The sequence below is a fragment of the Chanodichthys erythropterus genome, chromosome 12 (genome assembly GCF_024489055.1).
Source record: "Chanodichthys erythropterus isolate Z2021 chromosome 12, ASM2448905v1, whole genome shotgun sequence".
Classification (NCBI taxonomy): Eukaryota; Metazoa; Chordata; class Actinopteri; order Cypriniformes; family Xenocyprididae; genus Chanodichthys; species Chanodichthys erythropterus.
In genome coordinates, this window is record NC_090232.1 from 42,105,327 (window position 1) to 42,130,434 (window position 25,108).

General features: G+C 38.4%; 1 protein-coding gene across 18 annotated transcripts in view; it reads left to right on the top strand.

The window, feature by feature from the left end:
- Positions 1-566: 566 nt before the first annotated feature.
- LOC137032030 (nuclear factor 1 X-type-like) overlaps positions 567-25,108 on the top strand; it is a 126,412-nt gene continuing 101,870 nt past the window's right edge. For 6 of the 18 annotated variants that reach the window (XR_010896649.1, XM_067403493.1, XM_067403494.1 and 3 more), the window contains exons 1-2: positions 12,244-12,462; positions 12,902-13,081. Coding sequence is in view for 16 of the 18 variants with exons in the window: in XM_067403493.1 (XP_067259594.1) it covers positions 12,394-12,462; positions 12,902-13,081 (249 nt within the window). In the remaining 2 variants the exon portion in view is untranslated. Of the gene's footprint in view, positions 1,903-9,113; positions 9,198-12,238; positions 12,463-12,901; positions 13,082-25,108 lie in introns of those variants that run through there. The other 12 variants (XM_067403497.1, XM_067403507.1, XM_067403508.1 and 9 more) reach the window with 4 other exon arrangements.

Here is a 25,108-nt window from a genome sequence, read left to right on the forward strand (position 1 = left end):
TTCTATCTCATGTGTGGCTATGTGTATAGATCAGTCAATGCAAATATGGCTATATCTAACTCCACTGCTTAAGCTCAAGTCTAAAGAGATGTAGCTAATCTATTTGGACCATCGGGGCTAAACTTAGCAATGCAATCTTATTTTATTTAAAACAACTATGTAATCTGATGCTGCACCTTTGGGACGGTTTCCTGAATTGGAAGGTGGTGATGATGCATCTTCTTGTATTATTGATGGGCTGTTGGTGCTTGTTTGTGCCGTTTCAGAAGTAACAGAATCTGAAGGATGGCACGAGACACCGGCTCTCTGCGGGACACCGGCTGAACGGGATCATCATACCTCATGGCACCGCCTATCCACTTCTACTCACCATGTAGACAGCAAGGACTATAAAAGCTTCCCTTGCCTTTTCTGATTCTTCTGCCTTTAAATTTCGTAACTTGACCATACCCCACAAAAATGAGTTCGGAAGGTCGTAAAGCTGTGCTTTTTCCACAGAAAAGTGTGTTTTAACAACGTTCGAAACAACGTTCCAACAACCAAAAAGTTCTAAGAATTTAGCGCTAAATGTTTATTCTTGTGAACAAATTGCCTTCGCGTGAGGAGGTAACCATAGCAACAGCTGATCGATAGTTGTCCATAGCGAACGGACGCAAACAACATAGCCTACTCTCATATTAAGCACGTTGTTTTAGATTAACACATCACAAATATATCACAAAAAATCTGACGTGTTTTGTTTAAAACGTGTAAAATATCCTGACAGTTAGACAACTGCGCTAGGGGCGCCAAAAGACAATTTGGGTTGCGCAAGCCGAACCTTAGCGCCCAGAAAATTACAGACAGAAAGTCTTGATAAAATGTCGACCCCCCCCCCCTGAAACTCGCTGAATAATTCGCGCGCTGATCATCAGTCGGCTGCTGCGGGCAAGATAGAACTCGTGGAATTTCTCGCACTTTTGCTCGTGTTCTATTTGAGTTCTCTCTTCTTCTTTTTTTTTATCCGTCTATCCCTGTGTGTACCGTCTGGCTTGGTGTTCAGTAATCCGCGCAGTCCATGATTTTCCCACAGCCCTGCTAATGCCCCAAAGCTGCAGCTGCCACACCGGCCGGCCGCGGAGCGCCACACGCTGCCAGTTGCTACATTGATCAATAATTTACCAGCTCGACGCCTCCCCGACCCGCTACCCCGGTGCAGCTTCGGGTCGACTGAGGCGACAACAGATATTTACTCACGCGGAGGGGACGTTTACTCTCCCGTGCTTTTAAATGCAGCAGTAAGCTTTAGACAACAAGCAAGATCCCTTCGGTGCGTCTACGGATTAGACTGTCGCAATGTGCACTACTCGTGTTGGTGACTGACTGCGACGGCATTTGAGGACGCCTCTCGCTTTCATCTGTCCGGGAACAGCGGGGGTCCCGTTATGGTGCGGACAGAGGGAGATGCAGTCAAGACAAACAGGAACTGACTTCAGGACATAAAGACGACGAAAAATCACTCACATTCACGCAGACGAGCAGTTCTGCGTACACCGGCGCGCGCGGAGAATTTCCACCGAGCTTGTGAATTCCCCGGTCGGTGCTGACAGGGAGGCTCCATCGCTCGGCCGATGACAGCAGGAGAAACGTATTATAGACGGAACAGTTCGCATTATAGCCTACGAGCGGTGGCCGGGGACGTCGATAATCCATCGCTCCGTAAAGTGCCAGAGAAAGCTTTACTTTTACAGACGGAACAAACTCCGGGAAACAGCCCGACTTGTTGAGTTCTTTTTTCGCTTCCGGTATCACCGAAGAAACCGACTGGTGCACCCGCTCCCTCTCCTCTTTTTTTGGACGCTGAAGGTTTTAAAGAAAAATGGGCTTTTGAGGAGAGCTGGCAAATTACCCTGAACTACAATGGTACGTGCTATGAGAATCAATATCTTTCCCACTGTTTTCAGAAATCTTCGCCAACAGATTTCAAATGTCAAAGAGCTGCTTAGAAATTTAACAACTTTTTCGCTCAAAGATTAATATATACTTTTTCGCTTCTCTTTCATACTATTTGCAGTTAATAGGCGATATATTATAAAAAATATTGCTATGTAGCAGTTTGGAAAGTGCTGTGAAATACCAAAAACACCCTATTTTTTTCTCTCTCATGTCAGCAGTTAAGTAGTAATTATAATAGTATTAATAATATGTATATAAATATAAATGTCTCCTCTAAATCAGTGTAATAGGTAATTTAATTTATTGATTGTCATAAGTTTTTTTTATTATTATTATTATTATTGCTATTTTGTATATATTTTTTTTTAATCTTTAGGGTAATTTTGGTGTACTTGAATGTTAATGCTTTTTAAAAAAAAAAGGCATAATCTCTCCAAAATCAACATCTGAACTGAAGCAGACAACGTCTAAATCCACATGCTCAGTTCCACATCATATTTGGAAAAACTATCTGGCCTAATTAAACTGGTTTTAAAGAGGATTTTATTGTTTATGGAGACATTGAAGACCAGCTATCTGTAGTAGCAAAAAGTTTGTTTATTTATTAATTCATAAACTCTCCTGCAAGAAGGTCTTGCAGGAGAGTTTATTCAGAGAGTTTTTATTTTATATTAGGCCAGTGTTGTGATGTACCTGCTCAAGATAACCTACCACACTGTAAAAAAAGAATTGTTGGTTTAACTTAAAAAAGTAAGTTGCCATAAAAATTTGAGTTGATTAAAATAAAAAAAATTGAGTTAATCCAATGAAGGTGATTGGTTTAATCAACAGAAACTCAAAATATTATGTTATCTGAACCACATTATCTAAGTTGATTTGACAAAAGAAAACATGTCGTGATAACAAATCATGAAAATATTTTTTTCCAGTGCAGTTATAAGTTTAAAAAACACATGTAGTAAATCTCATGAGCCAGAAGAAGACTGCTGAGATGTACTATCACTGTAATGTAATGAAAACAGGATGATCTTTTGAGCCAGGGTAGGTTGTCTTGAGAGAGATTTTCAGTCACAGCTGCACCACAAAAAAATAGCATTATTCACGTTAAAAGATATACTGGCTCAGTTATGTATGAAATACGATAGAGAAAACGATACTTGTGATCGATCATTTCTTCTTATCTACAGTGTCTTTCACAGGTGTGAGATAGAAACCGAAGTGTGTTCAGACGAGTTTAACTTCATTTCCAGTTATTTGTTAGTTTAGGATTCGTACGCTCTAGTAATTGTGTCTGAATAAATATTTGCACAGCAAGCACATTAGGCTGTGTTTGGATAGGGAATTCTGTGCTTTAAGTCAGTCCTTAACTGTGAGATTGACAGGCCTTTGCAGGCTGAAGGGGTTGGATCTGAATATGAACCGCCACATTTGCCTGCAGCGAGCATTTTTTCATCATGACAAATCTTTTCAAAGCGATGAACATCCTCTTCAGCCAAGCACACCTGTGAGATCTACGCAATCAAAGAAATGCAAAAAGCTGTTCTTCGTGAACCAGGTCAAGCACTCGAGTCAGATTAAAGCATCTGGATGGCGCACACAGATGTTTAAATGCATTTCGCAAACCTTGCCCAAATCCCATTCAGCGAACTTAGTTATGGAGGCTCGGCTCAGGCTGTGAATTCCAGAACCGTCTTTTCTAGATCGACTGGTTGTCCGGATGCCAGGGTTGCCATGGATGCAGTGGCCTGCAGTGATTGGTGGACTGCTGCATGAACTTGTTTCTGGGTGTAAACTTCTCATGGGAGGACGTTTTGTGTTTGTGGCATCTGTGTTGGCACATGAGATGCCATAATGCAAAGCCACCTACACAGACATTTACTCAGCCCATTAACAGTGACGAACATGTGCAAACGAACACTGAAAAACCACTGCACACCTGCACTCATGATCTCTCGCAAACTTGAACTCCTAGTGAACGTGTGCGTGTGTAGATGCACCTGGAGCGCTCGCAGAGGTACTCACGAGCACGTTACGGACAAGACAAGTCGTGAAAGTGGAGATCAGAGGTGCCGGGTGCAAACTGGGTTTGGCGTGAGACCGAAAGCTCATGTCAAAACCCCAAACAGAGCTTTAATAATTAGCAGCCTGTCGTTCATTCCAGATTCTCTGCATCTCTCTCTTTCTCCTTCTGCTATTGCCTCTGAGATGCTGGTGTGAAAAATCACATTTTTCCAACAGTTCTCCCCGAGGTGCTACTGGCAGACACACAGAGAAAGGACGCTTCATCCTTTTATATAGCACTCGTTCTCTCGTTCCTCCTTCTTTCTCCTCTTCTCTTTTTTTGTTTTGCTCTCTCCATCTCTCTTTGATGCGGTTGCCATAGAGGACAGGTTTATATGCGGGCTGATTTGGCTCAGTACTGCCAGCTAGTAAATCATAATGATAAAAACAATGGTGCTAATAGTAATTGCTGTGTCGTTTGGAGACAAACAAAAGACAAAGAAAAAGGGGTGAAAAAAAAAAAAAAAGGAAAAATCAGTGGGACCTGTGCTGATTGTTCTCGGGCCAGCTGGTTTTTGAATGCGTGGAGGACAGCCAGGTGTGTGTGTGAGCGGGAACATTCTGCGTAAAGTTAGCAGATACATATGTGAATGAATTACTGCATTGCTGTGATTGTGAATTAATGTTCTTGTCTTATGTAATTTTGTGAAAAAGCTAAGGTTTTTTATTAAGCAGGGGTTCCAAACCCCTCATTTCAGCTTGTTGGGGAAAGATGTGCTATTACTGTTTTATAAGGTTCTATAAAGTGATAGTTCACCCAAAAATGAAAATTCTGCCATTAATTACTCACCCTCATGTTCATCTTCATTCATCTTCAGAACACAAATTAAGATATTTTTGATGAAATCTCAGAGATTTTTGTCCCTCCATTGACAGCTACGCAACTTAAACCTTGACACCTCAAAAAGTTCATAAAAAGATGGTAAAACTAATCGATATAAATTGAGCGGATTAATCCAAATTTTCTGAAGACACTCGGTTTGTATGATGAACGGATTGAATTTAGGCTTTCATTCACATTTAAACATTCATCAATTCAAACATCAGTTGTGGTAAACAGAAGCTCAATGTTTGCTTGACGCGTGTAAGAACCAATGAGGTTCTTTCTCTGGTGTTACGTAGCACGTTTGAGCTTCCTAAAGAGGTTTGTTCTCATGCGTAAAGCAGGTTTGGTTGAACTTCTGTTTATGTTCACTGATCAATGTTTATATGTGAGTAAAAGTCTAAATTAAATCTCTTCATCATATGAAGCAATCAAGTCTCTTCAGAAAATTTGGACTAAACCGCTCAATTCATATGGATTAGTTTTACCATCTCTTTATGAACTTTTTGAGGTGTCAAAGTTTCATTTGAGTAGCTGTCCATGGAGGGACAGAAAGTTCTTAGATTTCATCAAAAAAAATATCTCAATTTGTGTTCTGAAGATGAACGAAAGTCTTACGGGTGTGGAACGACATGAGGGTGAGTAATAAATTACAGAATTTTCATTTTTGTGTGAACTTACCCTTTAAATCAGGTAGGGATATCAGGATTTTTTTTCTCCATACATTGAAAGGTAATGTGGTCCAATGTTGTTTACAGGTTTACAAATTTAAATTATTGGGTCAACTGTCCCTTTAAGCGACCATCAGAACACCCTAGCAACTGCATAGGAACGCATTCACCAATTTTGCATGGAAAATCACCACTTAAATTTCCCTTGGAAATGTTAGTCTAGTTTAAAGGGTTAGTTCTGTCATTAATCACTCACCCTCATGTCGTTCCACACCTGTAAGACCTTTGTTCATCCTCAGACCACAAATTAAGATATTTTTGATGAAATCTGAGAGCTCTCTGACTCCTCCATAGACGGCAATTTAACCACCCTTTTCAAGGTCCAGAAAGGTACTAAAGACATCGTTAAAATAGTGCACGTGACAGCAGTGGTTCAACCTTAATTTTATAAAATGACAAGAATACTTTTCATACGCAAAAACTGAACAAAAATAACGACTTCTGTGTCATTCTCTTACGCGGTTTACATTCAGTGCTACCAGGTTCTACGGCAGAACGACCAATAATGAGTGTGCGTTGTGACGTAGAACCTGGAAGCGCTGAACGTAAACAGCGTCGTCATTTTTGTTTTGTTTTTGTGTACAAAAAGTGGTTTTATTTGCTGTATGGAACAACATGAAGGTGAGTGATTAATGACTAAATTACCCTTCAAAGTTAAAGTGTGTCATTTTTAATCTGTTTTTCAAACAACATTGGCTCAACCAATGACGTGAGTTTGGGGGCAGGACTACCAGTTTGTCCGAACAATAATCACTGAGGGTTTGAAAGTGGTTTGAAACAAGTCATTAATTTTGCAGTTCTGTTTGGCGCTGAAATTATACACTTTGTTCTAAAACTCCAGCCCACAAAAGTGTGTGTGTGTGTGTGAGAGAGAGAAACTTCAGATTTCAGGAATTTAAGCATTCCACTAAACCACAAACGTATTGCCATATGCCTCCATCCCATATACACCTCTCTCTCTCTCACCCCCATATATGGAGGAAACCCCCTCATTTGATTCCGTTATTCCCACCAATTAAACATTTTAAACAAAGAGCTCTATTTATCGGTGAGAGCGAGGAAACTTGTCGTAATTAACACATTTACATACATCTCCATTGACTCCAATTAGGTCAGAGGCTCCCAGAGCCGCTTTGAAATGTCCCTCTTTTCTCTGTGTGCTTCGCCTCTAAAATGTTAATTAAGAAGAGTCTTGAGATTCTGGCTGAGGGCTGGCCATATGGACCCTGCATATGCTCCATATGCATACAGCCCATATATAATTAATACATCGCCACAGAAAAAAAGGCTTTTGGAGGCGAAGACGAGGCTGAAGGTTCCTCCTCTCAAAATGAGGATAATAGTGAAATTCAGAGAGTTCCTCCAGGTGCAAACATAGACTTCTGTTCTCCATCTGTGGACAAGACAAATGAACGGATGATCTCATCACCGCGAAATACGGCCGAGTTGAGTTTGTTCAGCTGGTTTGTGCGGCCTGGCCTCGCCGATGGCTTTGATTTGATGGTTTATCTTAAAGAGTTGAGAATCAAGTCAATCAAATTAAGAGAAATCGAATGAGCAAGTGGAAGATTTCCCATTTTCTGCTTCAGTTCAGGGCGATGGGAGCTGTTGGAAAGAGCACATGGTGAAATCTGATTTCCTGGAACATGAGAGTAATCAATACCCTGAAACTAAACAAAAGTAAACACTTGAGTCAATCAATACCGAAAATCCGCATAAAGAAATCCAACTGAGAACATTCAGAGTTTATATCAGCCATTTTGACATTTTTAAACCTTCCAATTGCATCAAGGGTAGAACTTTTTTCTAGACCTTTGGGCTTGTGGTTAATGTTCTTTGAGCGACAGTCTTCTTTTTTTTCACTCACCTGCTATTCACTGCTCTATAAAACGCTCGTTCCCACAACTTTCACTCTTCGGCTCTTCTGTTTTCAACCAATTTCTCAGAGCAGCGAGAGCTTGCCTCTGAGTAATGTGTGCTTTTTAATCGTTCTCTTTAATTATGAAAATGCATGTTTATGTTCTAATAAAGCCAATCAGCAATTGTTCCCTGCTTGAATGAGATTTTAGCGCGCTGTAGCTAAGACCCTATAAAAGTGAGGGAAAATTGGGAAAGCTAACGTTTCATTGGGTGGATATGAATAGGCTTTGTTATTCACCACTGCCCGAGTCTAGTGCCAATGCCTGGGACTTATTATGAGCAAACTGTGTGTGCGTATGTGCTGGAATGGATGTTGATATGTATTTATGCACACAAACGTGCATTTGTGGTTAAAGTTTATTGTTCATATTTGAACATTATTAGTGTGTGTGTGTGTGTGTGTGTGTTTGTGGGTGTAGATGGTGGATAGTTGTTGAATGAGGTCCTGGTTGGCTCACTGGAAACCTGGTGTGGTTTGTGAAATTCTGAGTTTCAGCCTTTCAAATGGTTGCTTTTCTTTTCTTTTCTTTTTCGTGGAAATGTAGGTGAGGTTTGCACCACTTTATACCGTAGAGACTGCTTTAAAAAAAAACAAAAAAACAATAAATTTCCATGCATTTAATACATTAACAAAATGCTCCAGACATATTATTTATCATTTGTTACACATTTAATCATATACTCCAATTGATAATTGTATAAGACTCAAGAGCAAGCGTATATGTAATGTATTAACTGTCGTACCTAATGCATCCAAATACATTGCTTTGCATGAAACACATCATAATAATAATCATATGCAGTCACCATCAACAATGTCAGCGCCAACTTGACAAGCTTTTGGAAGATGGGCCGAAATCCAGTAGCGAGTGCCTTCAGAAATCCTCTCAGTGCAGGCTAGTTGAGATTTGATAGGATGGTTGAGTATTAAAATTGATATTACTGTATTAAATTTTTTTTACATACTTTGAGCTACCATTTATTACTAAATGTTTATGCTGTAATGCTTAGTGATTTCAGAAGATTGAAATGATTCAGATTATTTTTCAAAGTTAGATTATTAGAGAATGTTTTAAAAGAAAATATTGTTTCAGTCTTTCAGTTTTTAATTCACTGTTACTTCCCATAATTATTTTGATTTGTATTATCAATTTCTGAGCGGAAATGGTTTCAGAGTAAAGCCTAAACCATTATTTTTCAGTGTACATAAAGAAAAGGATGAAGTTGCCTGTAGCTGCTGGTATAGAGTCATATTTTCCTTTCTGTCTAGTAATTAAAGTTTGAATCTGGGATAGGGAAAATCATCCTAAACCAGCAGTTATGGGAGCTGCTCTGGATCAATCAGAGTTCCCTATTAATATCTATATGCAGAAAATACGCACATCATTCCTGTGACCAGGAAGGCTAAGCCTTACGAAGGCTCCACCTATGTTAATTGAGCTGCTGTCTGTTTGATGTACAAACATGAGAGACTGGTTTATTCAAGGTTTGAACACAAATGGAACATGGAGAAGCAATAAGAGTTAGAGACCATGTAATTGATTGAGGCTTTGTGATAGAGCTCTTTGTCAGATTTATCTGTAATTTTTTTTGTATGACACTGTGACTAAAATTGCTCTATTCATGTTTTGTGTTAATTACAGGCCACAGAATCGTATCTGGTGCATGAAGGTCCCCATCGAGCCCCGGGCATCTCGGAGTGTTTCCTAGTGCCTGAATCCTACAGGGTACAAGCAGTTTTCCTCTTTGTGTCTGTGCCGTTGTTCATTTTTATTTGTTTCTTTCTTTTTTTCTTTTTTTTTTTTAATATAAAATGCCTGAAACATGATGAACTGACCTTTGATTTCTTTCTCATGGCTGATGTAATTAATCTGCTTTCAGGCCAGACAGAGTTGGACTTCAGATTGTGATAAGATGAGTTGGAATCAGTTAAGCAAACTGTCAAACTTTGATAGAGCAGAGATATAATCTATACACTCTTAAAAATAAAGGTTCTTTACTGGCATTGATGGTTCCTTTAAAAACATCCATGGAATCTTTCAGTTCCACAAAAGGTTCTTTATAATGGAAAAAGGTTTTTTGGATTATTAAAATGTTCTTTATACTAAGAAAAATAGTTATTTTAAGTACTATTTACTGAAAGGTTCTTTGGGAAACCCAAAATGGTTCTTGTATCTTCTGTTTCCTTTTGGAACCTTTATTTTTAAGAGCGTAATGCATTAGATTTTTTTTCAATAGCGTGTGAAGCATCTGAAAAGCCTTTTTCAAGAGAACGGTGTACGTATGCATCATAAATCTCATCGGTCGTTTATGATTTCATGTGCTGCGTTTATATGGTAAGATGGTGGTTAGCGTTGAGAGGAATGCCGAGTTTATGTGGAGAAGCAGCTGCAGGAATTATCTACATAAAATATCATCAGGATTATTTAACTGCCAGCCACGAGGGAAGGGTAAAAAGCAAAGTGTGTGTGTTTGTGTTGGGCTAAAACCACACACACCAACTATATCGCTTACATATGGTTCTCTTATGTGAGTTTTAATGGAAGTTTTAGCTGCTGCAACCGCAAACCGACCGTGTATCTGCTTAACAAAGAACTGGGTGTGTGTGTGTGCATGTGCGTGCATGTATTTGTATGTGTGTGAAAGTATGCATGCACTGAAAGCAGAATTATTTTCATGCTATTTTGTAGAGTAATGGCTGCGAGATCTGTGTGAAACACGAAGACTGTGGTTTTGGATTTGTGCCTTTCGATGTTGTAATGCCAACCTTTGTGCCCTTTCTCTGACCTCGCTCTTAACTCTTAATGTCAGTGTTTTTCTTGTTGTTGTTGTTGTTGTTGTTGTTATATTGGCTGTTTTGCAGATGCATTTTATCCTATTAAAAACATACTGTGTAGGATCTCGGAAAGTCATATAGGTTTATGGGTTGCCTCTAACTGTATTTAGACTTATAACCTTATTTATAGCTGTTCTTTTCTATTAGGCCAAGGAGAATGAACAGCATCTATAAAAACAAAACTGAGTGAAAACTGTTTATGTGCTCATTGCATTTCAAGCAGGGCCAAAGTATACTTCACTTTTTACGCATACACGAGGGTCAGTGTACAGTGCGTGTGGCGCGAATTTCATCATCAGAAGAGTATGTGTGTTCTATACGTGCACTACTGAATTTTTGCAACCGTGCATACTATGTATGCGCAGGTCGCACATGCGCACTTAAGTTTTTTGCAGTAATTAGTTTATCTACAAGGTGGCAACCGTGTCCTGGGGGTGTCAATTCACAAGGTAGTTGAAGAAAACCTGCATAAACAGAACAGACTGGAACGCATGCAAGCTACAGCGACAATCTAGGCCTTTATATATGAGAGACTGTGTGAAGTGATTAGAAAGTACCCTCATTTGTACAACTCTAGCGTGAAAGAATATAAAGATATTTACATGGGTTGTTACTCGTACTCGTATGTATTCTTTCATGCTACAGTTGTATAAATGAGGTTACTTTCTAACCTCTTCGCACAATCTGTTGTCTATGTAGGCCTCTATTGTCGCTGTAGCTTGCATGTGTTCTGGTCTGTTCTGTTTATGCAGTTTATCTTTGACTACCTTGTGAATTGATGCCCCCAGGGCAGGGTTGTCTCCTAGGATAAAGCAATTGCTGCAAGAAAAATTAAATGTGCATGTGCGTACAAAGCACGCCCAGTTACAAAAATCCGGCGGTGCGCGTACTCTTCTGATAACAAAATTTGCGTCACGCGCACTGTACGCTGACCCTCGTATAAATTTACTTTGGCCTTAAGGGCACGTTTACACAACGACGATGTACGGAAATGTTTGTGTTTTTTTACGTACAGGTGACAACGTTGTCAAAATGATCCCGTTCACACGGATCCGCGAAAACAATTAAAAATGCTGTATTCTGCTGCCAGGCCAGTAGTTGGCGATGTTACTTTGTAAAGAAACATTACTCACCAATAGTCTGAACACATAATATGTATGTGCATGACATCACCGTTTTCACAAATTCCGTTCGTGTAGTTTACACAGAGACGATAACGGTATTATTTTCAAAAACTTGCACTTTGAAACCCATTCTCAAAAGTTTGCATTTTCAGGCTTCCCAAAATGCGGCATGAACAACCAAAGTGCATAAAAAGTTATCCATTTTTAGTTGAAAACGGTGTCGTGTAAACGGCCTCTAAATTCAGAATGGATTATGGAGACTTGAAGTTTCTTGTAATTATAGAAAATATTTCTCTTCTTTGTGTCAAAAAACAACAGATTGGCCAAATCCGTTTTCTCAGCCTGCAGTGGTAATTTCTAAAACCACTGGTTACCTAAAACTCCATGGTCTGTTTTCCCAGATGTTGATTAAGCTTTGTGCTGGATTAAGCTTGTAGTCCTGGATTAAATTGTGCAGTAATTGGTAAGTCTTTGTGGTGTTGGCTTAAGCGGTCTATGAGAAAGCAGTCCTAATAAAAGAGCAAGCTAATCTGCCTCTTAAAGTTTGACAGCAGAGGCACAGCAGAGTTTCACGGCTGGAGAAGGTGCAAGATAAGCATAGTTGAGCGTGCTGCTAGGCAGCCTGGGCGCTGTGGTTTGCCACAAAACAGATGTGTATTTAGGAGACCACCCTGCAATACTGTGATGCAGGACTGGGGCCTATAGATGAGTCATAGAAGAAGAGAGTGGGGAGAGAGAGGGGTTACTTGCCTTCCATTACCTGATTACAGTAAAGAGGCAGTAGTATTGCATGGAGAAAAAAGTATTGCATACCATATTGCAAAAGTTTAAAAGGCCATTGACTCAAAGAATGCAGTCAGTCCTGCTGTCATTGATTCAATATTTACTTGGAACTGCTCTAATTCCTAAAGGCTTTTATATATATATATATATATATTTTAGGTATTTTCTTCGGTTTAAGCTATGCTTAATTTTAGAGTCATTGACTCATTTTCAATGGCCAATGGCAAAACCAATATTTTAAAGCGCAAGGTGAGTGATTATATATGCACTTTTATATGAAAACTAAAGATCAAACAAAATTGCTCACCATATTTACTGAAGATTCACCAAGAAAAAAAGAATATGTTTAGTAATTATTCATTGACAAGGCTGGTGAAAGATTTTGGAGATGAAAGTGTAAGTGTAAAATAAAACTCAATATTTATCTATAATAAATTATAACTTGTACCAATAGTAGGCTAAATATGTTTTGGGAACTGCTGTTATGGCAAAATAGCTTTAATAGCATTTCATGGATGTATTTACCCAACTTGTGTATTTATTTTTTCCTACTAATAATGAATAGCAGGCTTTCTTTTGCAAAGTTGTAGAGAATGAGCAAGTTCTTCACCTTTTTCTTAGATAAAGTGAAGAGAGCGAAGGGGGAGAGCAAGAAGGAGAGAAAAGTTTTTTTTTTTTCTTCCTAAAGTTTGAGCTTTCACTTTCTGCCTTCGAGGCGGGGTTAGCGGCGAGAGCAGCATGGAGTAGGCGAAAGGGGGACGGCGAGCAATTGCAATGCAGCAACGCGGCGAACTTCCACTCAACTTCAAAACGCGATTCATTTCCCGCCTCTGAGATAACTATGTACTCTCCGTACTGCTTGACACAGGTAAAATGCATTCATTTAATTAATCAGTCATGTGTGTGTGTGTTCGGATGCTGCATTGTAGAACTGTTGCCGTGACTTGTCTTCTCTTCTCTGTTGCTGCTCAATAAATGCATTTATTAAGTTATGCATTGCGCTTTTTAAAACATTATTTTCGTCCGCGACTTTATTTGCAGCTCCCAGCTCGCGCGCGGTACAGTTTCTGAACTCTTCTCGTGCGTTTCATTGCACATGGGATCGAAGAGAAAATGGCGCTTCTCCCAAATCTATTTTATATAAAAGGAGATGGGCTTGACCAGAGAGGAAGCGCGACTGGTATAGTAACAGCTCGAATTTTAGATGTCAAACCATAAAACGTTATGGTTACATTTCTTTAAGCCGTTTTCCCCCAAGCTGTGCTGTTTCGGGAGTTGACCCGACGGTGCGTCCAACCGCTCCCGTGCATGAACTTCTCCGCGCCCGAGTTCAGAGACACGAAGTGACATTGATCTACCTGTCCTGAGTGAAAAATGTTTCCAAAATCTGTTAAATATGCATTTCAGGGTTGTGTTTTGTTCTCCTGTGATCGTTTAGTAGGTTCATTTTATTATGGATAAAAAGAAGTATAAAGTTAAAACGTTTTTTTCTTATAATGTTAAGAGACTGTTCCCTATGCAAGAAATGTTTTGTTGACGTTATGCAATGGGCTGTTACATTAATATATATCTTATTATTTGGTATTTTAAAAATCTGTTTTGTAGGCTACTTCACCATATTGATTCCTAATTTATGAACCTTTTTTCTTTTGAAGCGAGCATATGCACACTGACCTGGGCTATTTTCATACATTATAGATCTTGTTGTTTGTAAAACATAAAACATTAATATAGTGATAAACGTACTTTTAGGATTACAATTAAATTATTCCCTCAAAAAGTTCTCTGTCTATTGTAGGTCGAGGATCAATCCGAGCAATTCATCCCGACTTAACGGCTGACTTAATTTACTGTCACCAATCTTTGAAAAATATTATTCTCTTTCTCTACAGTCTATTACCCAATACTCGTTGAAACGTCAGACTTTTGCAGTTACAAAATATTGCATTAAACTGTCTAAGATCACAACAAAAACTTTGATTTGTTCTTTGTCTAAAGCTGGTTGTAACTCGCTTCAATTGTTGGCCAGAGAAAAATATACAATGCTTACAAATGTTAATATGCTAAAAAAACTTGTATTTGAATACAAATGTCCGTTTTTGAATTCATAGCCTATCCCTGACGGCCTACACTTGAAGCCTTTTTGCACAAAGCAGTATAGGCCTTAGAAGAAGCATTTGTGTTCTTCAAAGATATGTGTATTTCAATAAATAATTCAACAGTAAATTGAAAATGTATTTGCAGTCGTGTGCCATATAAGCGCGTAGGGGCTTGTTTGTGCTTCACGCTGCTTGAAGGACTCGAGCTGCGGCGGCTGGAATCTCGTCCATCTCGGAGAGACTCCCTCGCGCAGTCTGGCCCGGGTTTGTGGCAGTCGCTCCTTCTGGCTCTTAAATATTCCTGTATAGCAGACATTCGACAGGTCTTTAAAATGACTTTCCTTTTGGCTGAGACAATTGAATTCTCTATAGCCAATAGGCGTACCTAAACTTATTCTCACTCGTTCTTATTTCTTTCATTCTTTTAGGCTATTTTTTCATTTTTTTAGCGGATTTTGCTATTGGCTTCAATTTCTTGGCTGCAAATAGACCTTTCTCTTTTTCCCCACACCACACGACAGACTGGGTCACGCCAAACTGTCGGTGAATCCAAGACGTGTCTAAAATAGCCTAAATCTCTCATTGTGCATAGTTGACGGCTCTTGTTTTTGTGGCGAATAATTGTTTTCTTGCTTATTACGTTTTTAAAGCAAATGTCAAATCATGCCTCTTTTTGCCAATGTAAAAGAGGCCTGAACGGCAAGCAGTATGTCTATTATTTCTGAAGCAGCATTTGTGTTCTTCAAAAGATATGTGTATTTTTATTTGGTAATAGGCCTACTAAAGAAAATGGAAAATGTGTTTGGAGTGCCTTATTGGCCAATACGCGAATAAGCGCTGCTTTGCGTCGCGCGCGGCCTATCTGTTCAATCGTGCGCATTCGACTCTAATTAGTTGGCTCTTGATATTTATGTATGGAGTGACAAGAACAACACGTTTAATAATTATTTATTCATTTTTTTTACTTAGCCAGCACTTCCGCAACCGTCGTTTCATTAGGTTTGAATATTTCAATATTTGCTTTGCACTATGCAGTCGGCGAAAAGGGCGATAGAGATCCAGTTAAGAGAGAAAAGTAAACAGTAGGGTCAAATAATGCCCGAGATAAAAAAAGATTAATCTAGTTTAAAACACATGGTAAGTTCTGAAAAAAGTGCTTTTTTATTCATGTAGGCCTACAACATAAAAAAAAAAAAAAAAAAAAAAAAGTATCAAGGGACAATATGTTATAGCTACAGCATAGACAACAAATATAAAATATGTTATAAATACAAATATTTAAAGGTTACTCTGCTTTACCTGAACTGTTGCTCATTCCAGGTCAAATTATGTTATTTTTCAAAATGGGTCTTCTCTGTTTTATGGTTTTGTTGTCATATGACAACAGAAAGGCTACACACTGACTTTGATTTGGCAGACATCATTTTTGAAGATATTAATAGCCTAATATTTTTAAACAAAATTGTATGTACTGATTTTTTTAAGGAAATAATGATATGCCAAATTACTGTAGTTTATTTTTCACAAGACATTTTCACTATTAGCCCATATCATGTATTTTTTTGATAGTCCGTTTGTTTGGAAAAGCATTTTCTCTCAGGAGTTTATTATATTTTCATTTGAATTATGTGTTCTTTTCATTGTTTATGTAAGCATGTTTTTCTTTTCTTAAGTGTAAAAAAGGTGTCTCAGATGTGTGTATAGAGTGCATATGCGAGCAATAAAGGCCACGGCTTACGGGTAAAGCTTTATCACACCTCTGATTTACTGCGGCCTCGGCTCAAGTCTTCCAGCCTGTGTTGGCATTATCTCGACTGTGATTTTGATCGCGGCGATAAAAGAGTCTTCAAACCTGCAATCCCGCCACGTAGTGCGTGTGTGTGTGTGTTAAAAGGAATCCCTCCTTTGTCTCTTGTGGCTGATTCAGATTGTAGGCTGGATAAATCTTGCGGCAGGCCACGTTTACGTGGAGTCAAAACTTGGGTGAGGTTTGGCGGTTTATGGGACGTTTCACATAAACGATGGAGATGGAGATGAGAGGGAGGGTGCGGTGTGTCTGCGTAATGCATGGTAATTCCACCAGCGTGGATGTTCTCGATCCCCATGATCCCCTCTCACTCTGTCCAGACGTTTGTTTAGTCGTCCTTCTTATTTAATTACGGTTAATTATTAAAACAAACGAGGACGCGTACGGCGCGGCAACAAATGTAAACAATAACTAATGAATTATTAACGTTGATAAAAGGTTTTCTGGAATGGACGGAACAGGTGGGGAATCTCAAGCTTCCTACGTAATGGAAGTTAAGCATGGGTTGCCAAATGTGTCGCTGTGCGTTTGGGGAGTCTAAGGGCCTCAGTTGGAGCTTTGCACATATCTCAGGACAAGTGGTTAGCATTACGTTTTAATGTATTTGCCCCATGCAGCGAGTATCTCGGATTTGAGGACATTGGGGGTTTAGCCCTGAGTCATGGTAATTTCCTAAAGTTTAGCAAGTATAGCCTATTGATATTTCTGTATATTTATTTTTACATATGTATCAGGAGAGACAGATATTGGTATTTTATGTGGATCTTGGGTCATTATCATCTTAATAAACCACAGTTTACAATATAATAGGTTCAGGCATAAATGCATTTGTCGAATTATGGAATCATTTGTTCACAGAGCATGACTGTTTCTTCTTAAATTGTGTCTATCTCTACATTATTTTTTAAAAGTGAGTCTCTGTTTATGTAATCTAATATACAGAATTTAGAAACAAATGAAAATCAGCCAGTCTGCAAACACATGCTTCATTGTCTGTCCCACTTCAGTTCTCTGCCATGTTTTTTCGATGGATATCTATGTTGTTTATATTGTGGATATCTATTGTTTAACAGCATAATTTACATTTCAAATGCGTCCCGGCTCAATACAACATGCACAGTCGTTCTAACACAAATGTCTCTAATGGAGCAATTTCTATTTCACATAACCGAGTCATTTCCTATTCCACTCTGTTCACTGACTGTTAACTAACGTAAATGTTTTAATTTATCTTTCTTTCTTTGTTTTATCAGTCATTTGCTCTTATTTACTGGGATCAAATGGGTGATTGGTATGCACTGCATGAGTGATTTGATTTTGACCAAACAGACAATTAATCTTACATGTGCTGTTGGATTGTTTTCTTCACCTGGACTGAAGTGCTTTTGCCAGGCCTCACTATTCACTCTTGATACGTATTGCAGCTTTTCTAAACAGGGCAATTATAACGATAATGACAAATGCTGTTTTCTTGCCCCGTCTACCTTTATTGACTTTCCCCTTTCAGTAAGGGTCTTTTTGGGACATGACTGTGAGGGAGGAGGAGATTGCGTCAAAACAAGAACATCAACTGCTCTTTCCTCCAGTTTCTTGCTCAGCCTGGAAGGGAAATCAATGAAACGGGAGGCTGTAACTGGGAGAAAGTGTATGGGAAATGCAGAAAATACTTTCAGAAAGCAGGAGAGAACAGGTTCGGACCGAGGCAGCAGCCCTGGGGAACACCATTTGATCTCCATCATAGGTCATTTCTATATGGAAAAAACATATACTCTTAAAAAACAAAGAAGTCGAGCTATAAAATACTCAATAAAACGCATGACGGTAAACACTTGTGCGCCCCAAGGCTGCTGCCTTAGCATTCCTGGTGTTCATCTGAACGTGTTCTTGATTACACTGAAGCAAATAAATCATCAGATGTACTAATCAAGCCATAGCAAATCAGCAGCAGTACTGTCACATTAAAAAAAACGAGTTTACTGCATGAACGTCAACAACATTAAGAGTTACCGCGAGGTCTTTGCCTCTTTTCAGGTGTCTAGTTCTATTCAGAATACAGATTTTTAATAGTTTCAGTTTCATAATGCATAAATCATTTTAAAAATATGCAATGGTGTTTCTCCCTCACAGCCCAGCATGACCCTGCTGCAGTTCTGCTGGCATAACATGTTTGGTGTGGTAACAACATGCAAAGTTACTTTATATTTATGTTCCTGGCAGACACAGTCTTACCAAATCGCCTTAGAAGAAAATACATATCCTGTGTTTTAGCTGGCAGCTGAAGACGCAGCTCAAGTGCTACGATGAAACCTCAGGTTCTAAAAAGAACAAACATGTCATATGTTTTATAGTAGAAATAAGTCTTTACACTCTTACAAATGAAGGTTCTTTATTGGCATCTGGTTCCATGGAACCTTTCAATTGCAAAAGTTCTTCTCACTAAGAAAAAGATGGTTCTTTTAAAGGGTTAGTTTACCCAAAAATGAAAATTGTGTCATTTATTACTCACCCTCATATCGTTCCACACCCGTAAGACATTCGTTAATTTTCGGAACACAAAGCAACATATTTTTGATAAAATCCGAATGCTCAGTGAGGCCTCCATTGACAGCAAGATAATTAACACTTTCAGATGCTCAGAAAGCTACTAAAGACATATTTAAAACAGTTCAACCTTAATGTTATAAAGCGACGAGAATATTGTTTTTGCACCAACAAAATAACGACTTTATTCAACAATATCTAGTGATGGGTGATTTCAAAACACTGTTTCATGAAGCTTCAAGCTTTATGAATCTTTTGTTTCGAATCAGTGGTTCGGCGCGAGTATCAAACTGCCAAAGTCACGTGAACTATTGAAATTTTGAAACACTTATGATGCAGTGAAGCCTCGTTTACTGAAATCATGTGATTTTGGCGCTCTGAACCATTGATTCGAAACAAAAGATTCGCAAAGCTTCGAAGCTTCATGAAGCAGTGTTTTGAAATAGCCCATAACTAAATATTATTAAAGTCGTTATTTTGTTATTTTTGGCACACAAAAAGTATTCTCGTCGCTTTATAATATTAAAGTTGAACCACTGTAGTCACATGAAATATGTTTTTAGTACCTTTCTGGGCATTGAAAAAGGAAATGATCTTGCTGGCTGGATTTCATCAAAAATCAATGACTGAATTTTCATTTTTGGGTGAACTAACCCTTTAAAAACTGTTCCATCAAAGGTCCTTTAATGGCATTGCTGTGAAAAAAAAAGAAAGAAAGAAAAGAAGAAACTTTATTTTGTATGCAGTGTATGGACAGATTAGATCTACTCTTGCATGGACACTAGGATGATAGTTACTCATCTACTTTCTCTCAGATTCTCTCTGTCTGTGCTTTACTTTTCAGTCTTTGTTCCTACATCTCCATCATCCATCTCATTATTAACCATCAGCTGTAGTTCTGTTGTTGTCATGGAGACCAGCGCACACATACAGTATGTGCTCGCAAGACCAAACACACTTTGCTCATTATTTTCCTCATAATCACTTCACTTATAGCACAAGTGTGTAACAATGCCGTCTTTCACAGCAGTGACCGCACTCTTGAATGTGTCTTCTCTCTTGTTGCTCATTTAAAGAGAACCAACGTTCTGACCCAGTGCTGTTATAATCCACTAAAGTTGTATGCCTTTTATTGGCCAGAAATAACTAAGTTCCATCGAAAGGTCATGGCCATATTGAGGCCAGCACAAGCATATGGTTTTCCTGCTTTTATGCTAGACCGACCTTTTTTCTTTACTGTTCAGAATTTAACTTTAGGGTGAAAGACCTCAAGGTGAGTAAACATGCATGCCTTGAGTCCAGGCTATTAAAAATACTTTGGCTGCCTCTCGCACATAGAATGAATAAAGACCAGTGTTGGGGAAAGTTACTTTTAAAAGTAATGCTTTACAATATTGCGTTACTCCCTAAAAAAGTAACTGAGTTACTTAGTTACTTTTTTACGGATAGTAACGCGTTATGTTACTTTTGCATTACTTTTTTCACTTTGGCTTTCTTGTTTGTTTTTAATAACAAAAGTAACACATAAAAGTTATATTTTTGGCAAATGTAAAGGCCCTTTCACACCAAAAGTGAAATGGTAAGCCTCAGGCTAAAGGAAATGCAGATTCATGTCTGTACGGTAGAGGGCGCTGCTCAAAAAAACCTCTTAGCTGTGCTGCCATTCCTTCGCAGAAGAAAAGGACGCAGGAGAAGAAAGTTCAACACTCTTCAACAATGATAATAAAAAAAAACACAAATGTGATGTTTAACTAAAGGAAATTTTGAATATTAATGCATTGGATCATCAAATGACGACAACAAAGACGTTTTTTAATAAAGTAAGATTAAATACATAAAGTATATTTGGGTTATTTATTACATATTTAATTTATTTGTTACATATTTTATTTTATTTTATTTTATTTTATTTTATTTTTATGGAGCCCCGCACATGACGTGCAAGAAAAAAAATAGTAGGCTAAATCATGCGTATGCTTTACTAAGTCCTTCCCTCGATTTATAAATCATGCGCACGATTTAGCAAATAGATGGAATGAAATAGTGAAGCATGCACACAATTTCCTTTTTTCCCCTGCATGTCAAAAATACATTTTTATTCCTGTTTATTTATTTTTTGTTAATTTAATATTGTAGTCTAGTCTTCTGAGATTGCAGGCTGCCGCTTAGTAATATTTGTATCACAGTGTGAGCCTTTAGGACTGCAACTAACCATGAAATGAGAAAGAAAAATCCAAGAGCTACAAAAGGGTTTTGTAAAGGACTTTGAGATGAAGGCGTGTGTATGTTTGACGAACCTGTGGCTCTCTATGTAGGTTATAAATGGAGAGTTTAGAGCAAGTGTTTATAGTAGCACAGTAGCTGAAGAGCCCTGCTGTACCGATGGGCCTGAGACACTCAAGGTCGATTATTTCTGTCCTACAGTCTGTGTGTGTCTGTGTGTGAGGCTCCTGAATACACCCGTCTCAAACAGTCAGTTGCCATCTATGACTGCAGCTTTGCCACTCTGCTTATATTTTGAGTAGAGGTCTGTGATGTAAACTGTATCGGATATGCAGATGTTAATAAAGTAGTGTCTGCTTTTTTGTTTTCAACAATGCATACCTCCAAAAAAACTAGCATGGACACAAATTCTTTTCTTCGTTGCCGTGGCTGTCGGTTGCTCCCCATATTGTTGTTTGGCCTTTGGAATGGATCGTGCAGAGCAGTGGTGAACTGGTGCTGGCTGGGGAAAAACTGACAACAAACCTTAACATTACAGTATTTTAACCTGATATGGCTCCATAGAGGAAAAAGAGAAAAGGATTAAGAAAGGTGAATACGTTTGTACTTGTTTTGTTTGGAACTATGCAGCATAACACTCTATGCACAGATCTTCCCAAAGTTGTGCAGAATTTTGCATTACTTTGTTATGAACGCTGAACTGCGATACCCATGAGTGCTGTGATCTTGGGAAAAATAGAGCAATTAGTCTTTTCTGTCGTTTATGCAAACATTCCACTGTAGTGACTGTTGAATGTACACACATGCTCCAGGCTCTTGCCATTTGTGAAGGTATAGTAGGGTCGAAAAGTGGTATAGCTAGATCTATGAATGATTACAATCTGTCAGTCCATTGACAGACCAAAAGTTATTTGGGATGCTCAAGGCATAGGCAGCAACAAAACGTTTCATACTAAAAGCAGCCCTTGTGCAAATTTGTATTTCCAGTATAGCATTAGCATGTTGCTAAGTTAAAAATAGATTGGCTAAAATAGTACATTTTAAACTACTATTTTAAACATTAAAATTTTTTTTTTTTGTATTGATAGTTTTCCTTAAAATTTACATTTCTGTTGGTTGGATGCCATTCATAAACAAATGAAAAAAAAAAAAAAAACTTTTGAAAGAAGTCTCTTCCACTCACAAAGGCTGCATTTAATTGATAAAGTCAGTAAAATCAGTAATATTGTGAAATATAAAATTAAAATTAAAATAACTCTTTTCTACTTGAATATTGTAAACTAATTTATAACTAATAATATATTGTTAACTAATTTATTCCTGTGTTCAAAGCTGAATTTTCAGCATCATTACTCCAGTCTTCAGTGTCACATGATCCTTCAGAAATCATTCTAATATGATGATTTGATGCTCAAGAAACATTTCTGATTATTATCAATGTTGATAACAGCCTCATATTTTGTGTGATATGTGATACATTTTCTTTCAGGATTTCTTTTATGAATAGAAAGTTCAAAAGAAATTGAAATAGTTTATAGCATTATAAATGTCACTTTTGATCAATTTAATGCATCCTTGATGATTATAAAAATGTTCTGACTACTTAGGCATCTACATTAGTTTTGAAACAGAGCCTCTATCAACGCAGGCTTTCATGCATGGATGCAGTAAGTGATTAACATTCAGAACTTCATGCAGTGTCTGCGTTAATGGTGAATATTTTACTGTCATCTTATCAACACAACTTCAGAGCAGGCGATGTGTGAGAAATGTGGCACTGAAGGCATGTGTTGTCTGACCGAGGTGCTTTCTGCAATCCAGTGTAATCTGGCTGAGGTCTATTAGCGATTAATTGATTGCGATATCTAATCTGAACAGACTATTATTTATGATGGTTATCATCGAAATTGCTCGTAATGGCAGATAATTATGGCCAGATGTGGTCAATCTGAGATTAGCTTTTAAAGTCAACACACATTACAGTAAACCATCGCAGATGTGTAATATCCACACCCCCCCTCCCCCTTAATCTAAGCATCATGTTTGTGGAATGCAAGAACATGCGCAACTCCACTCTCTCCTAACCTCAAATGAAAGATATTACCCCTTCTAAACACAAACACACCCCATACCACCACATACACACGTTTGTTTCATTTGTTAGTGAGAACATTGAGGCTTCCATTGATTTTTCCATTGATCAAGTTAATGATATTTTCTATGGCCTAACCCAACCCCTACCCCTAAATCTACCCATCATAGAAACCCATGTGCAAAACACTAGAATGAAAACAAAACAAAAACAAGTTTTGGCTGATTTATAAGTCTTTTTAACTTTCAATGACCAGTAAAATGTCCTCAACAGTAAGTTGTCATAATATTTCACTATATAAGTGAGGATATTTGGCTCTCACAAGTATAGCTAAACCTACACACTCACTCACTCACTCACTCACTCACTCACTCACTCACTCACTCACTCACTCACTCACTCACTCACTCACTCACTCACAAACAAACACACACTCACTCACAAACATTTGGTTCTCACAAGTATAGCTAAACCTACACATTAACTCAGACACTCACAAACACACAAACTCACTCACACAAATGCACTCACTCACACACTTATATACTCACTCACACACACACTCACTCACACACACACTCACTCACTCACTCACACACACACACACACACACACACACACACACACACACACACACACACACACACACACACACACACACACACACACACACACACTCACTCACTCACTCACTCACACACACACACACACACACACACACACACACACACACACACACACACACACACACACACACACACACACACACTCACTCTCACTCACTCACTCACTCACTCACACACACACACACACACACACACACACACACACTCACTTATATACTCACTTACTTATATACTCACTCACACACTCATTTATATATTCACTCACTCACTCACTCAATTATATACTCACTCACTCACTTATACTCTCACTCACTCACTCACTCACTCACTTATATACTCACTCACTCACTCACTCACTCACTCACTCACTTATATACTCACTCACTCACACACTCACTTATATACTCACTCACTCACACACTCACTTATATACTCATTCACACACACACTCACTTATATACTCACTCACTAACACACTCACTTATATACTCACTCACTCACACACTCACTTATATACTCACTCACTCACACACTCACTTATATATTCACTCACACACACACTCACTTATATACTCACTCACTCACACACTCACTTATATATTCACTCACTCACTCACTTATATACTCACTCACTCACTCACTTATATACTCACTCACTCACTCACTTATATACTCACTCACTCACTCACTTATATACTCACTCACTCACTCACTTATATACTCACTCACTCACTCACTTATATACTCACTCACTCACTCACTTATATACTCACTCACTCACTCACTTATATACTCACTCACACTCACTTATATACTCACACTCACACTCACTTATATACTCACACACACACTCACTTATATACTCACACACTCACTTATATACTCACTCACTCACTCACTCACTCACACACTCACTCACTCACTCACACACTCACTTATATACTCACTCACACACTCACTTATATACTCACACACACACTCACTTATATACTCACTCACACACACTCACTTATATACTCACTCACACTCACTTATATACTCACACACACACTCACTTATATACTCACTCACACACACACACACACACACACACACACACACACACACACACACACACACACACACACACACTCACTTATATACTCACTCACACACACACTCACTTATATACTCACTCACTCACTTATATACTCACTCACACTCACACACACACTCACTTATACTCACTCACACACTCACTTATATACTCACTCACACTCACTTATATACTCACTCACACTCATATACTCACTCACATACTCACTTATATACTCACTCACTCACACACTCACTTATATACTCACTCACACACACACACACACACACACACACACACACACACACACACACACACACACACACACACACACACACACACACTCACTTATATACTCACTCACTCACACTCACTTATATACTCACACTCACACTCACTTATATACTCACTCACACTCACACACACACTCAC